General features: G+C 42.9%; 1 protein-coding gene across 1 annotated transcript; it reads right to left on the bottom strand. All coding sequences in view use genetic code 11, as the record gives it.

The window, feature by feature from the left end:
• Positions 1-5,215: 5,215 nt before the first annotated feature.
• Positions 5,216-16,420, bottom strand: EGR_06982 (hypothetical protein; the record flags this gene model as incomplete). The annotated part of the gene is made up of 8 exons (XM_024496231.1): positions 5,216-5,305; positions 7,188-7,280; positions 7,812-7,947; positions 8,211-8,322; positions 10,783-10,868; positions 12,566-12,662; positions 15,127-15,382; positions 16,352-16,420. 8 exons carry the CDS (start codon positions 16,418-16,420, stop codon positions 5,216-5,218), a joined length of 939 nt encoding a protein of 312 aa, XP_024349348.1.

The following is a 16,420-nucleotide window of genomic DNA, read 5'->3' as shown; positions in this document are numbered from 1 at the left end:
GCGAGTAACGACCTGTAAAGAAGTGTATCTCTCATTTATAAAAAACTTTTAAATTTTGCTAATCATAAACACGTTTCAAGGGGTTGAGATGGTTCCAAATAGGTGGCTAAGTAGTATTAAAACCATATCAAATGGTAAAAATGGATGGGCGTTTGAAAAGCGTCCACTGCATAACATCCTCCCGTCTCGGTGGTGTGGCATAACATTAGTTCACAAAGTGGACGTGACCGGATGCTCTATCGAAAACAATTACTTTTGAAATCGGGAGTCCTACTAACGTGGTCCTAATGCAGTAAAGGAGTGTAGATAAAGAGCATCGAGGAGGGCTTTTGGAGGGCGAGAAAACTAATCAAGAGAAAAACATGCGTTTGCATTTGATTACAAAGTCATTATGATGGTCTCGTTCTAACCCCTCTGGAGACCTATAATAAATCGCCTTACAGACTGGTGTGGCACAGACATAACTTGTAGACTAAAGTTTAAATTAAGCCCAGTGACTCACGGCTCAGAGAAAAAAAAAGCTGGTACCTATTTGACCTTCACAAGTTGACTGACACTGGATAAAAGTTCTTGGAATTACTTGTTTAGGACCCCGTTTGCGACTACTGGTGCCAGACGGAGACGAAGCTTGGTAAACACAAGGTCACAGACATGTCTGTACTCGCAAATAACGCTCTGAGCGGAGTAAATAACTGATCCCAACTCGCACATTTTGCACATCTAGACAGTCATTTTTGTTCCTAAAGGCCTACAACTGTGCATAAAGCGATATCTTTTAATGTCCCTGAGTGAATTGTGGGGATTAGCAGTCAACAAATAGCCGGGCTAGAGAGCCAAAACGGCGGATCGGTGTTGGCGGGACCGATGAAATCCTGTACCAATGCCATCAGAGACGAAGGGGCGGGTGAAGTTGAGATTGAGACTCCAACACAGCGATATTTATGCCCATTGGCTTCGCCACAAACTACAAAACCGTTTTGATTACAAACGTGTTTCCACTTTACCTATCTCGTCCCGTTCACAGAGGAGAAGGCCCTCCAGCTTCCCTAGTTTTTTAACTATTCACTAATTGATGGACTCTCAAGTGGAGTAAACAGCAGTTCAAAATTCGGTGACGTAAAAACTTCTCCGTAAATGACATTTGATTAATTAACTACTTTCACATAGACATTGAATTCTCTGCTTATTCGTAGCGTTGTGACGGCGAAGTCGTCGGTGCAAAATTTGTGGGTGAAACCGTCGGAGAGATATTGACATCATTGGAACAATGTGATGTACTGTCCGACAGTTCATGATACTCCACATGTTTACCCATTCATTCATCAATCGCGGGCAGTCTAGTGTAAACCTCGCCCTTCCCTTTGATGAACAAAGGTCCAACAGGCATAACGTCGATTGATAAAGGCAACATTGTGTTCACAGTTTAAAGGGCATTTAGTAAGGCTGTTTTTTATCAACATTTTCAGCAAATAAAGTGTCTGTTTTAACACAAAGTGAGTTGTCAGCTACATCGAACGCGCTAGGAGGCGACGCCAGATCTGTTGAATTAGTCGGCGATTTAAGGGAGGCCAATTGCGTGATTTTTATGTACGTTGTAAATTCCGAAAATGCACCTATCATGTAATTCCATTTTCTCTTTCAGACTTCACACGCTGGTGCGCGAAGGTATTCAGAGAGGTGATGCGAGGACCACCGGGGCATTGTATTTTGAATGTCGTGAAAGTAGGTCTGCGCCTGAACTCCCAAGGTTATTGCAGAGACTTCTTTTTAAGTGTGCGTTAGATCAAAGTGTTTGTCGCTGATTCCATGCCGCTTGTGTTTCTTGGAGTAGTCGCACTTTGTCTACACCTTGCGGCTAGGTCGAGAAACTCGTGATGCTCGAGGAGGTGAGGAATCATGTGAGCCGGTATTTTTCGAGTTGAAGATACCCAAAAAGTGCATCGACAGTAAATTTCGTAATCATAACAAGAGCGTGTGTAAAGGAGATATGCCAAAGTGGTTGCCCCTGCGATCACCTTCAGGCGACCTTGACTAACCATTACTATTGGAGAAAAGTCGAGACATTGAAACGAGGATTTTCGTGAATATTGCCATCTGTGAACTTGTCTACTGTTTGGAGGCATCAGTTCCAGATAGCACTGGGCTAGGGCAAAATTCTATTCTGTACATTTCCTGAGGAACCTACCATTTTATGATCAAAAGTAGATTACAAATTAAAGAGACATTTGAGATGCTTTGTTTAAAACATGCGGCACCTTCTACTAAATTTAATTGAACAGCTTTGTAGTTCCGTTAATTTTTAAATGCCCTGATAATGAGGTCAAATTGGCTTGATGAATAGTAATTTCTGACCCACTAAACTACTAACTCATTTGGTCAACCTCAAAACGGGTTTTTGGATTAATCTGGTGATACCTTTCATGCCTTTTCTAGCCTCCAAACCCGTCTACATCACCAGAGTATAGGTAGCAGTTTGGGCTCTTCAGGGCTCAGTGGGCCGAAGTCTATCGCACGGGCATTTACAACTTTGACTAAGCCTTAGAGAATAAAAAGGTACTCTTCAACAATGTCATTCTTATTTGATGTGAAGAAAATGTGCTATATCTTCCTGTAGCAGTTGTTTTTTTATATTTGCTCACTTTACCACCCGACGGTTTGATAGGCTGATTGATTTGTTCTGAATGAACCCAGTACTCAGTCAAGGGGCAAAAGACGAAAGGATAAAGAGATGAACGAACGAGGTGACATGTTTGTCCACGTAGCCTTTTCCTTCCGTTGGTAGCGCTTTGCTGGCATAATGAGATTTGTGTCGGTTGGGAACAAGCTTCTCTTCTCATTTTACTGCAGCGGATTGACAAGTGAGTCCATTTTGCACAAAAAAGAGAGGAGTACCTCAAGCTCTCCCCACTACTTCTCTTAAGCATTATTTTGGGATGAGGTGAATTAAATGCGGTCATCTCTGTCCTCTTAGTGTCCGGTCTCCATCGAGTGTAAAGAGTCAAGACATTTGCGTTAGTGTCGTCAGTTTAGCCCCGAAACATCTTCCAGTGTCAGCCCAATCCACTTCATCTTTTTTCTTCTGACGGATTTTTAATTGAAAGACATTCCAAAGACCCATCAGAGCTGAGAAAGCAACCAATTAGGTTCATTTATCATGGACTAACCCCTCCCCCATACATTTATCCAGTGTAATTGCAGGTATCCTTCAATGAGGCGTGACAACAATAAAATGTAATGCGTTGAGGGAGGTTATATGAAAGGGTGGAGACTACGTAGGGGACTATCTTCCTTTATTCACCTCACAAATTCAAGAGTACACCAAACAATGGAGCTAGCGATAATTGCCCTCCAATTAACATTAAGAGATGTCGGCATGGAAGTCCTGTGAAGGAAATTTGGAGAATCAAGCCCTTTAGCTAGGGGGAAACAAGTGCATGGGATAGAAGAAATCCATTCAGGATGACTTTTTGTCAGATTAAGCCAGAGTGGAGGGTGGACTTTCTGAGAGCTCTCAGGTTGTAACTCTGATACTGAAAAGAAATTTGGCAGCAAGCCAACCTTGCCATATGACCAGCCTCAGTACCAGATGGTCGTGGTTAATGTTGTAGCGTTGCTTGCCTTCTCCTTTGCACTATTGCAACCTAAAAAGTCCATCTAGAAAAGTAGCAATGCATTTATCAAAAAGCAAAAGAACTTATTAATTTAAATGCTCGGAGTTTATCCGTCGAAAAGAAATTTTGTGAGTCTCGTTTCACCACAATGATAGATCAGGGTCGCCTGAATAACTTTTGCAGAAACCAAGAATGGGTCTACTTATGAGAAGGTAAAAAATCTGAAAGACCAAAATCCAGCCTAGACAGGTTGTTTAAAACCAAATTTTACTGGCTATAGAGATTACAAATTGCTATAGGACTAACCAATCACATTCAAGATAAATTTACACCGAACAGATCGTCAACCAACAAGCCTCCCTTATTCGAGAACATAAATTTACATTAGTATGAGTGTAACACTTATCCATTGCGACAACAGTCGCTAGAAATGTGTGTAGCGAAGCCTCTGGCCGTGACTACTTATCGAGCAATGGCTCATAAGACCTCGTTGAAGCTGCTTTGAACATGGATGGGCAAGTGAAAAAGTCTTCGTGCATTTTTTCGTGTCGGACTTGTGTTGGCTACACAACGGGTGGCCGAGAGACATATGCCAGCCAAAAACTCCACTCCAATATCATAACCAAGGCGATGGGGGAAACCTTGCAAGGGCCAGAAGCATTTGAGGCTTACCCCCAGGCCATGCGCGATTCCACCCCTCCCTTCGCCCACAAGAAGGGACTGCACTGCATCCTCACTGTTGGGTGTTTTTTGAGAGTCCTTTGTTGTCTTATTTTAACTCCTTGATGTTTTTCTTGTGCTCGAGGAGGATGCCATTAGTACTGCATCAAATGCCTAGTGCTTGCATGTCTGAAATCAGCACCAAATTCTATGGAGAAATTGTCCCAACCAAATTCGGTACATGATGGATCCACCTCAAATCCTTGCTTGGCTAAGTAGCTCTTATTCCTCCTGGATCTGAAAAATTAGATCTTGATAATTATCTTGAATTATTCTTAGTGAATTTCATTGTTTAGTGGGTTAGTTTGAGTCATCACAAGTAACCTGGTAACGCTTTCAAGTGTTGCCAATGCACGACTACCAACCGATGTTGGATTCAATGAATGCTGTTAGGTTGTCAGTTTGCTTAAATTAATTGCGATGCATTTCAATTTTTTGGTCAATTAACTGCAAGTAAATTACGTTGGAAATGTCAAATTGCTTTCGACTATAATCGCTGCATGATTACCAATCGGCGGAATGCGGAGCAACCGCAAATATCGGTCCGAACCAATGACAAACGAAAGCAAGGACAAATCGATAAATCCGAGCGATCTTATGACCGTTAAATAGCGGTTGTTCCTCTTACACCATATCTGATTTTTTGATCTGGTCTTGACACTTTAGCAATACTTTGGGATTTTGTTTAACTCTGCATTTTGGTTTCGCAGGCATTTAAGGCTCCGGCTTTGTACTTCCGCTAAACCAAGTGGCCCCCTCTCCAAGCCAGCAGTCCTTGCCTCTACCCCTTCCGTACGTCCGTAATATATACTCTGCTATAGTATTATGGCTTCTTTTGTCTTCACGAAGGCCTCGGGGTGTCATAAATATTCAAAAAAATGCCCCTACAAATTATCTAAAATCATATTTTGCAAATTTTTACATTTTGAAGTTAGGTTAATAAAAAAGTAAATCCTGGACCATTTAAAGATGTACTACTGAAAGAATTCATGTTAATTTAATGTTATCAACGAATTGGAGTCAGCAGATTACCATGAAAGTTTTGTACAAAGAAAGGAAGCAATTGACGCCCAGGTGCTGTTCCCCCCCCAAACACTACGTCTTATTTGCCTTTATTATTAGAAGTTAAAGCTAATTTTATACACATTTGCACCCGAAACAAACACACATTCAAATTATGTTTTGGGCGGGGCAGCGAGGCATGTAAAATAAGGTCATTAAAATATTGTTTGTGCCATGGCAACCACCTGTACTATTCCTCATGCAAATAGTACATTAGTGCTCCTAGACCGTAACGACCGTAATAGGTAGAAGAAAAACCAACTCAAGGTGAATTAAGGCAGTTAGTAAACTTGTCGCCTAAAATGAGTGATGTTATCCGGGTGCTAATTTGGTTTCTGCTTTCGCCATTCATTGAAGAAAATTAATGGGGCTTTAAGTCAGACAGGAACAACTAAAATAGTAATGAAAAAGTCTACGCAGTCGGCGGCGTCTTTGATCTAACAACAAAGGCCATGGAAGTGAAGACACTGGGGTGGCTGGTCCAAAGTTCCAATTTGGGAGCTTAATAAAGTGCAGTTGGAAGTATTAATTAGCATGAGAGGGGGAAAGACATCAGATGACCGGTCTGAGGAGGCGATTTATGCAATGACCTTTGTAACTTAAAGGTTCTTGTAAGAGGCATTCGGTTGTTTTTACCAATGTACTACAAAGAGTTGGCATGCGTCAGTGTGTCACCTGTGCGGTATTCCCGTTTTTCCTAAACCTGGCCTCGCACCGTCAAAGGTCGATTGAGACCGACGGATGTGGTTCTCAGTGTGTCTACTTCACGAATCCAGTTTGACCCCGGTCCCAAGTTGTGGCCTCAGAGGCTGGATCCTCGCATTTGAAGAGGGCGCGCGGTAGCAAAAAGCACCGCTCAAAATGGCTTTGTAAACAAAATGATTGTGCCGATGAATCACTCAAGGATGGGTACATCTTGTTCAGGAAGACCTTCTCTCTATGCTCTGATGGTGACGAAGAATTACGTCTCACTGCTAACGGGGTGAAATACGTGAAGAGCCTGTCACTAGTGGCTCTCAGCCAGACTCAGGGTAACTTGAGTCATAGTGAAAAAATGCGCTTCTGCCCACATAAACTGGGAGGAAGAAGCCCTGATGGAAACTGGGAACCAAGTGAGTTCCCCTGATACGCATTAAAGCATTACGATATAAAGTGTCATTAAAGAAGGAGCTGTCTGCTGACTGGCCGCGTAACTTGTGATGAGAAATGGATTTTGTGCTCTTGTATTACGGCACCGTTTAAGCAAGATTCTATCACTAGACTCAAGCAACTCCCTCAGGGCTCCCTCAAACACATCCACACTCACATTTCTGGAGTTTCACACCCGTCTTTCGCACAACACAAGGCTATTCTTGCAGACTATTAAATGATGGAGAGAAAATCCCGATTCTTGATCCTAGATGGCACAGGGACACAAGACCTACAAACCTGATCTGGCAGAAAACCTCATGCAGAACTTAAACATGAGGGAAAGGACAAATACATGCCCTCGTCCTCATTCTCATTCTCATCCTCCTTATTCCCCAGACGATGCTTCTCTGAGTGGTTAACTACATGGTTACTCGCAAAATTGAACCAACAGTTGGGAGAGTAAAAGTGAGACGCAAGCGGAGGTGGCTACAACAAAGCGTTTGATAAACGTGAAATTTTGCAACGAAGTTCACCTCTTTGGGAAAGGATGGTAAGTTTTGGTGGTGAATAGAGCACCCAAAGAAGTTACTTAACATGGAAAATCAAGTGGACTTGCTTGGTTTCCCCATAACTGCCAAATCTAATGTATCTAGCTATCCATACAGTTGCCTTCAAAACTCCCTTGATTATTACTTCGATAAAAAGTGACCGCTTTTTGAGAGCAACCTCTTTTTTACTCAAAAATCGAGAACTTAGCTAAATTTAGGATTTGTGGATGGCTGGCAATTTGATTGGTAGATTTGTCCCTGTGAGAGGTGAAAATGAGTTTGTTAGCGGTGTGTCCCTGAAGGGAAAACCTGCGACAAAGCCTACTCTTTTTTCCCATTGTTGTTTTGATGGGTCAAACAAACTGTTTTTATCTTACCTTTTCTCTTCTAATCAGGCTAATTTCATTCTAGCTGGATGTGTCACATATGGGTGACGTAGTTGGTCATATAAGAAAATGAAACCTTGGAAGTTTCTCACTTCATCATCGCTCATAAAAGCGAAATAATGAGAAACTCTTCCATTTCCCTGCCGATGGTCATAAAAAAATCTTCCATAACCTCTGCTTAGAGGTGGATGAACAAATTAGGAGGTAGTAATTGGTAATAAATCTCACTGATTGGAACTTGTTTGAAGATTTTTACGAGCTGCAGGGTTGATTTACGCTAAAGTACAATGATGCTCCCCTCGAGGCAACTTTTTTCATCCAGGAACATATGGCAATGTCAATTCCAAGCCTACCTGTGGTTTGTGTTCAAGTGGCCAAATTTTGTGCAAGACTGGGTACTTTAACTGTACAACAGGAGACTCGAAAAGTGTGCAATCTTCAGCACGATGATGCAATTGACAATAAATGAGCCTTAATTTGACCGCTTGTCTTTTAAGAAATCAACATTTGGATTATTGTGCATCCAGTCACAGGTCACCCTACTGCGTGCTCTTCGTCTTCATGGCGTTGCCAGCTTCTCTTCCAGAAGTTGTTCTGCGTTGAATACTGCAACGGTATCCAAGTGTCTCAAAACGACGATTAAACGAGGCGATTTTTTATTCTACTCAATTTTGATAAAGTTCTTAAGGAAATAGGCCTAATTAGGATTGTCATACGACATCTCTTCATTGTGGAATCTCTTCCAGCCTTACGATTTTCGCTTGTGAACTGGATTAAGGAGAAACATTTGATAAGTATTAATTAAGGCTTGACGTTGCTTTCCAACGACCGAATTTTCGCATGATAATTCCTCTCCTTCTTCACCTTACCAAAAAGTGGATGATAAGGCGTGGAACCTCAACATTCCATCCTGGTTTAAACTTTCCTTTTCACTTTGCTGCTACCTTGGAACTGTCCAATCGTTCGTCAAGATTATTCACAGCTCATCACCCCTTGAATGGAAAACTTTCTTTGTTACCACCTCGTTGCAGGTCTTAACAATGAGGCAGTTATAATGTGGCTGATATTACCTTTTATGGTCCTTCTACAGCTATTTACAACAGATGCCCGTCTATACCAGTAGCCAACCCATTACCTCGGGAAATCACTACAAACTGCCATATTTTTTGGAAGGAGTTAAAGCTGATTCTTGAGAGGCTAGAAGGCCTATCAGTCTGGAAGTAACATCGTTTAAAACAAGTGGGGACGATTGCAAAACCCAGAGTGTAAGTAGCAAGAGCAGAGCTGCATGCGACCGTCTTGGAGACCGACTGGAGAGAGGAGGAAAAGGCCTGTGTGATGATAAAGCAGTGATAGCTGAAAACCAAGTTGTTTGTTCATGAGACAAAAAGGTGGATTACTAACCATTACACGGGAGAAAGATGATCATACATTGGTAAGCCCTTCTTTTTCCCCTCTTTAAACAATTTCTCAGGTTTTATCATCCAAAAGTGGTGAGACGGCTTTTGAGTTAGGAAGATATGAAAGGGAATAGGTAAGAAGCAGGCGCCTCATGTGAATTTGATAAAGTGTCGAGTCATTTACTGTAGGTCACACGCTAATTAAAATTAGAGCTCGATTGTTGGTATAAACGCGACCTCGTGATAGCTCTCCTCCTCTCCCCCTCTCTCCCTCGTAATTAGGTGGATAGCTACGAAGTATCAGACATTAATTTGCCACTGCAAAAGATAGCCTTTACATCATCAACGCCACATGACACGGGTATTACACAGCTTCACCTATTCGGGGTAAGGGGAGAAGGCAATGTCTGCGCCTCACAGGTTATCTGGTGGCACTTGCCTGGACACCCTTGTGATCACCCCCTTTGAAATCACGTGCCCTCTAGGTGCTTTGAGAGGTGAAGAAGGCTAATTTTAACCATAAAAAGCTTCATAAACTACTTATTACCACCGAAATCAGTCATCCTTTCTCAACCAGACGCAAACATGCTGCTAGCTCTACCTTTCTGCAATGCTTTGTTTTTAAAACTCAAGAAAAAGCCCAGTCCTAGCAACTCCCTTTTGTATCGCATTTGGGTTCACCCAAATGTCTACTTTGGGAGTGGATGCCATCTGGATGGGGATGAGAATGAGAACCAGGACCTACGTTCCTCGTTTGCTCCCCTCCTCAAGTGCCACATGAAGTTCTCTTAAGGGCCTTTTTTTACGCTATGAGGTATGAGGTCACATCTCGGGTTGCCCTCCTAGTTCAAGGATAGAACCTACCTCCCTTTTTGAGGGAAGATTTTACATGGCCACCTTCTAGCTCCAGCGCATTGAGAATATCGAGAAGGTAGATCAGGACCAAAATCGCTGTTTGGCCTGCAGCGAATGATTAATTACGCCTGCAGTCCATCACCATCCAAACAAAGGAAGCCTGGTCCTGCTTTGTGTGCGTGAATGAAGGATGCGATACCTTAGGACTTTGTGTGGGTGGATGTGTTCGGAGAGGTACTGGGTGGATCCTTTAGAAGGTTCTTTTTCTTAACGGATGTTGAATTACAGGAGCACAAAAAACCATTTTTTATCACAAGTCACGCAGTCACCAATCTTATCCTTCTTCAATTACGCTTTTTATACCTTGTGAAATGAAGCCAAAATAGGCAGTAAATCGGATGCATTGTCTGCAATCTGTTAATGGATGTAGCCGAAACTCATCAGCTTTCCTTTTCAGTTGATATAGGTATAAGTAGACTGCTTCACTGCCGTTTAAGTTATGGCAAACATGCGCGAAAGTCGTAGGTGATAAGTTACTCTTCAACCAATCCTTCGTTATCAACAGGGAATGGAGAGATCTTCCTGTTGGACATTTACTCATCTTCGACTGATGCATCACCGCAATCGAAGTGTAAACTTAAAGCCTTTTTTGCCGTTCATTTTTCTGTAACACCTACTTCGAATGTTGTGAGGGAATTTTGGGTCACAACTTGGGACCAAGGTAGGGCTAATTCGTAAACCGGATGAGCTCGAATTTTGCCCATCAGAATTAGCAAACAATTCATGTGTTTACTGTGGTTTACCCAGAATTTAACAACCTGGATTTGTTTACTGGTTGTTAGCCTGACTAAAATATTACCAGTTTTACCTATTGGGATTGCTATGGAGGAGCTGGGGCACTTTTCCCTACCCTGTGAATCGGTCCATATGTTGATGGCATGTTGATCTGCTCCTCCTCTTCTCAAGCTTCCCATTTGTCCATACCAAAACCGTAGTCATGCGTGCCACTGGAAAAGAAGAATTTCAAGGATAATTCACAATTCTTGATGGTATAGCTCAAGCTCCTTACTTACTTCAGCTTCCTTTCCACCACTGGGAGTTCTGCAATTGCATTCCCCTTCATACTTCTCGTGCTTCAAAATGAGTTCACAGAAACTAAAAAGAAGGGAAAATTTTTAATACAAATTCTGGTTAATAAGCCTATTTTATCATAGGTTCTCGTGATTGGGTCACTTAAAATACCTTCAAAAAAGAAGGCTTGATTTTCTTGGACAATGTGATTCATGGGCAGTACTAGAGGAGCCGATGTCCAACCTCATCACTTTGACCCCAAAGGATTCTACATCCAGAGCAGTTAGTGAGTGCTCTCTTGTGGTTCGACATGACTCGTCCAACTCCATCACAGCCTATACAAATCTGAGAGGGAAAGATCAAAAATTCCCGTGGGGTCCAGACATGGACCACTTGGACAACTGCTCAGTTCATTAGTGAAAGGGTTACCAGCAGGAATACCCCCAACGCAGAGGACCAACGCCTTGACTTTTGTTATTAGGGCCATTACAACCAGTGCAAGTAATTGCCATATAAAAGTGGTATACAGTCGTTGTATTCAAAGTCGGGTGTCTGGCAAGTTGGCGGTCTCATTATGACTTCCTAAGGGGAATTCTTCAGTAGGCTGCAAACCGAATCCCACAATAGTTCGTTGTTGCTGTTGTTTACACTCCCCGAAGAAGTTACGTGAATCTAATAATCGCAAAGGAGTTGATTTCATTCCCCATAGTTGTTGATTTCGGACGTGATTTTAAAGCAAATTCAAAACACATTACAAATTAGTGTATACTACAGTTAAATATGAAATAAATTTATGGAAAAGTTGATTCTTCCCAAACTTCAAATTCACGGAAGATTGGAAAGGGGGTGGTAGTACCCGCCCACGCAAACCGGGCATGTCACATGGCTACGGGTCTTGTGTCGTGCGGTTGCTAACCGGCTAAGACAAAAGAACGTAAAAAAGTAGCAGCAGCAGTAGCAACAACAATAACAATGAACCACTCCACCGAGTGTCATATGACCAACAGACACGTGCTCTAGCGATATCGCGCATAGACGGCACGAGAGAGGGTAGAATGGACACCCCAAGGCGTCGGTTTTGTAGCAAGGTGATCACTCTGAAGACGTAAGGAGGCGTGTCAGTATAAAGAGAGTTGGATAATGACGCACAGAAGCACAGAAATAACCTGACACCACATCACCACTTCCTTTAGAATAGTTTACTCGACGCTTCCCTTGGATACTTTCCTACTCCTAACACAAAGAGTCTTCCCCTAATTTCAAGCCCTCAAAAAGAGAAGCAATGCATTTTGGCTCGTAAACCTGCTTGGGACAGATTTGAAAAGTGACACCAGAGGTGGGAAAGTCCTCCTTTCCAGTTGCTTTTCGAAATCGCGGTACTTGCTAAGAAGTTGATGTTACTTCAGTTCCTACGCTGTAATGCGTCTGTGTCGCTTCAGTTGGCCATAGCAGGCGTCCTCCTGCTGTGACGTCGTGCTTTTAGATTGGCCTCGCCTGCCTGAGTCAGTCTTGTAAAAACAACGAACAGGAGGACTTCGGGGCTATTGGCCTGGACGGACAACCATGATACAGAGGTGACGACCAAAATTTGCGGAAAAGAGAAGAGTTGGTGAAGTTGAGTGCATTTCGTTGCATTATACTGACAGTCGTAAGGCTGTCGGGAGGGCACACTGGAAAGACAGTAGGATGCACACAAAAACCTGCTTCTGAACCCATTGTTTTAACTACTGCCGTGTCTCATTTTTACCCCAGATACCTCCTCTCCTCACCTCACCACCAACCTTTCATTTAAGGAGTGTACTTTTGGAGAGCATAAAACTACACTTCTGATGACCACCTCATTATCTCTTTTAATGGCATTCCGTCTCGACGAATGTGCTAATGGGCTGACACGTTAATTGGCTAACCCTCGCTTTTGGTAAAGGATCACATAGGGGCTTCGCCGGTGTACATCCGCCAGGTGACATGACCTCCGAGCCATGCCAGCAGCCCCAAGCCCATCTCTCCGTCGGCAATACATGTTCCGCCGGAGTATGATTGCTTCTTTTGTTTTCAGGGGTGCCTTGCAGGGCTACACTAGTCCTCCAGCCCTGAAGTTAAAGACGCTCCATGCCATCTTTAGAAACTATTGGATCGGTTATTGCATTTTCGATTGAAATTTAATGAGAACGTGGGAGCTTTCTTAATTCATTGGGGATTTTTTTATGCCAAGCGCCAAAATAAACAGCTACACTATCTTTTTCTCTCTCTAAGGTGGATAAAATCTAATGCCGAATTTCTGCACTACCCAAGTAAAGAATCTCATAACATTCTTCATCGGACAGTGTGTGACGTGGAGCTGGGTCATTCAGATACAGGACAACAAGTCTGAAGGAAGACATTGAAAAGGGCGTATTTTTCCAGGTGAATTTTTTGGGATTCGACAACGATTTTGAAAATCAGGAGAGAAATCAGCGTTGTAATTAAGGTTTTTTGAACTAAACCTACTTGACTATTAAGAAGAATGGTTTTGTAGCCCATTAGATTTCGGTTGATAGTGGGTAACAGTCCATAAAATGTGGGGTTCCCTAAGTCTTGTCTAATGTCACAAAAGGCTACATTAGAATAGGAGAGCCATAACCAAACCGTAGAAGGTAGGGGGCTCCATGGTAACTCGAGATATTACATGGATGGTGGTGTCTTGCAGACCCAATCCAAATGAGCAACAGTCAGATGTCATTTGGCTAGATGGCGACCTCAAATGTCACAGAAGGAGTAAGCACATTCTTGATGGCTGCATCTGTCAAAACTTCTTAGGGAAGACGTAGCCAAACCCATTTGACTTTGGATCTTCGAATTCGCAGATATTCTTAAAGAACTAAACGCCATTTTTAGCTTCAAATGCAGCAACTTTTGGCATGATCTAAAGACGTAAAAATTCTCCTCCTCATGTTCCTCTTTGCTTACTAGACATGGTTGATGTAGGAATGCAAAACACAGCTAGGTTGTAGGACCTAGCTCCCCTTCTGGCCTCACCAAGCGAGACAATTCAACGTCCACATGGTGTGATTGTCAGGCGTGCCAATAAAACCAACACCGCACACTTCCATTGCCCCTTTTGTATTTATTAGAACGTGAAATTTTAAACTGCTGAATATGGACCAGGGAGGATACACGTTTTTATCAGTAAGGAAAATCACAGAGGAAAAGCGGTAGCGGAAAAGGTGGTTTTGAATTTACCAGGCAACCCACCTTCGGCGAGGTCGCATTTGGCATGAGTAGGTATAGTCGTAGAAGTGTGAAGATGGGGTGAGAAAAAGAGGGCTGTGTGCATCTAACTGGCTGCCACAGCAGCTGCCGCTCATATAGCAGGATTCTCCGGCGGTTTGAACACTTATTTCCTATCTTTGTCCTTTTTGGCGTTTACTTTTACTGAATGCCTTACTGACTTAAGTCTTTGTATTCTTCACTCATTTCTGTATACCTACTTTGCTGGCTAATATAGAGTGTTTTGCGCTATTTCCAACAAAAATGTCTAGGGGCTAGACCTTGACGGATTCCTGCAACCCCCTCCAGGTGAAAGCTGTCTTGTTATGGTAGCACAGATGGGTTCAATGATCCACTTGCTCCATTTAAAAGCTAAACTCACCCCTATTTTCCGGTCAAATTGGCAGCACTTTCAGCAAGGAGTAAATTGTGTAGACAACACAGCCCATCACGCTGCCAACCACGTAGTGCCGTCTCACTCACCTCCGAGGACGTTCTTAAGCTCATCACTCTATTCCTCAATGTCCACATTGGACCAGGCTTGACATGCTTAGCTTAGGGGATGTGAGCACAGGCTAGACGGCTGGTTAAGCCGAATTGCACTCTGTCACAGAACAGCTCCACCACCACCGTGCACATTCAAGCCTCATGGTGGACTACATTTGCCCCTCGACGGTACGTTCGACTGAGGCACTGTGGTGGGACCACACACCACCGAAAGGCGAATAAATGCAGCAGTGCTCGGATGAGCGTTCAATGGTGAGTCTTTGCAAGAAAGGGGAAAAAGTCTGCATTTGTTGAGGGTATGACAACTGAGAGAAGGAGTAGGGAAGCAGGGTGTAATGACTGGGGTAATGTTTGAATTGAGTCAAGTGAAATACGTTGCGTGGTAGACTGTGGAGAGGAGTGGGGCGGTATATATACGAAGCAAGATGTTTTGATCCAGTGGAGTGATTCCACCACGGATGCAGAAAGAGTGGGAAGTAAACTACTGGAAAGGAGGAAGAAGTTAGTGCGTGATTATGCCCTTGTTAAGGCTGTACAAAATTAATGAAAATTTGAAACCTGAATAGATGGACGGGCAACCTCTTCTGACCTACAAATGAGGAAAATGCAGACATGCTTTTGAAATTTTGGAATGACCCCAGACAGCCTGGGTTTCTGATTTCCAAAATTGGGTAAATTTTTAATAAGGCTAAAAGCATCATTAAAAAATCCAAATATTCGGAAATCTTTCTTCCCTCAGAAGTATTTCGACCGACTTTATACCCTAGAAGATGGTCTCCCAAAAGACCAATGTTGTTTGCTTGAGTGGAACTATTTTTTCTGACATGTGATTGCGATGTGGTGTGCTGATATGTTATAAGTAGTATGTGTTGATGACGGAAGTGGAAGGAGAATGTAGAGTTCGGTTAAAAGGGCGCGGCGTGCCACAATGAGGCGATGATTCCGGCCCTTACTAATCTCGTTCCACTAATTTACTGGCTAGGCAACTTTCTGTTGTGTCGTCGCACATGCGGCCTTCCTTCTGTGACATTTAGAATAAAGGGTTTTCCAAAGCTTCTATCAGTTTTGTGCTTAAAATCTTTAAAAGGATACTATAATGCGCACAAGCTTGTAAGTAGCCTACTTATGAGCCTACAGAATGGCCACCAGATAGTGGCATAGATGTTGCGTTGGCAGGGCTTAATGCCATCGACGTGGAGGACAACAGGTGGGTGTTTGAAGAGGCTCATATCATGCCACGTAAACTTAAAACAAGCTTCATTTTGTTATACAGTCCCTTCTGCAAGTTACTGCTCAACATGACACTGGCGGTAGTCAGATGACGACAAAGTAGGAGCCCATGACACGCCTTTGACATACCTCCACCAATCACTCAATTTATTTCGAGCGATGAAACAGTGGATGATGGATTCGTCCTTTCGACATTTCAAGCCATCTTTTGGTGTCCAGTAACATCACCTAATTTCTTAGTCGAGCATGTTTAGAGTCCACTTCTCCTCCTTCAAAAGCTGCCACCAAAACCACAGAGAAGGTGGAACAGGCGTGGATGAAAGTACTGAGAGGTAATGGACCGGCGTACATGTGACCTTGGTTGAGGCGAAATGCAAGAGGTTAGAGGTGCCACACGAAGTCTGCAGATTTCACCATCCAAACCTGTGAAGTTGTTGCTTCGTTTGGTCTAAGGAGTGCAGTTGCAATTCATCCATGACGTAAGTTTGGCCGAAAAACACGAAAAGGAGAGGGCCGTTTTGTGATGAAGCAGTAGACTTGATTAAGTTGTAGAAGGCAATTTATCATAAACTTCTATGACTCACTTTGGCCGAAGGAGTTAATTTAGTAGGACAACAATGGCATTCATTTGAATTGGAATACTTGTCTGGCAT

Source organism: Echinococcus granulosus (genome assembly GCF_000524195.1).
Source record: "Echinococcus granulosus chromosome Unknown EG_S00067, whole genome shotgun sequence".
Taxonomy (NCBI): Eukaryota; Metazoa; Platyhelminthes; class Cestoda; order Cyclophyllidea; family Taeniidae; genus Echinococcus; species Echinococcus granulosus.
This window is presented reverse-complemented; position numbering and strand designations above follow the sequence as displayed.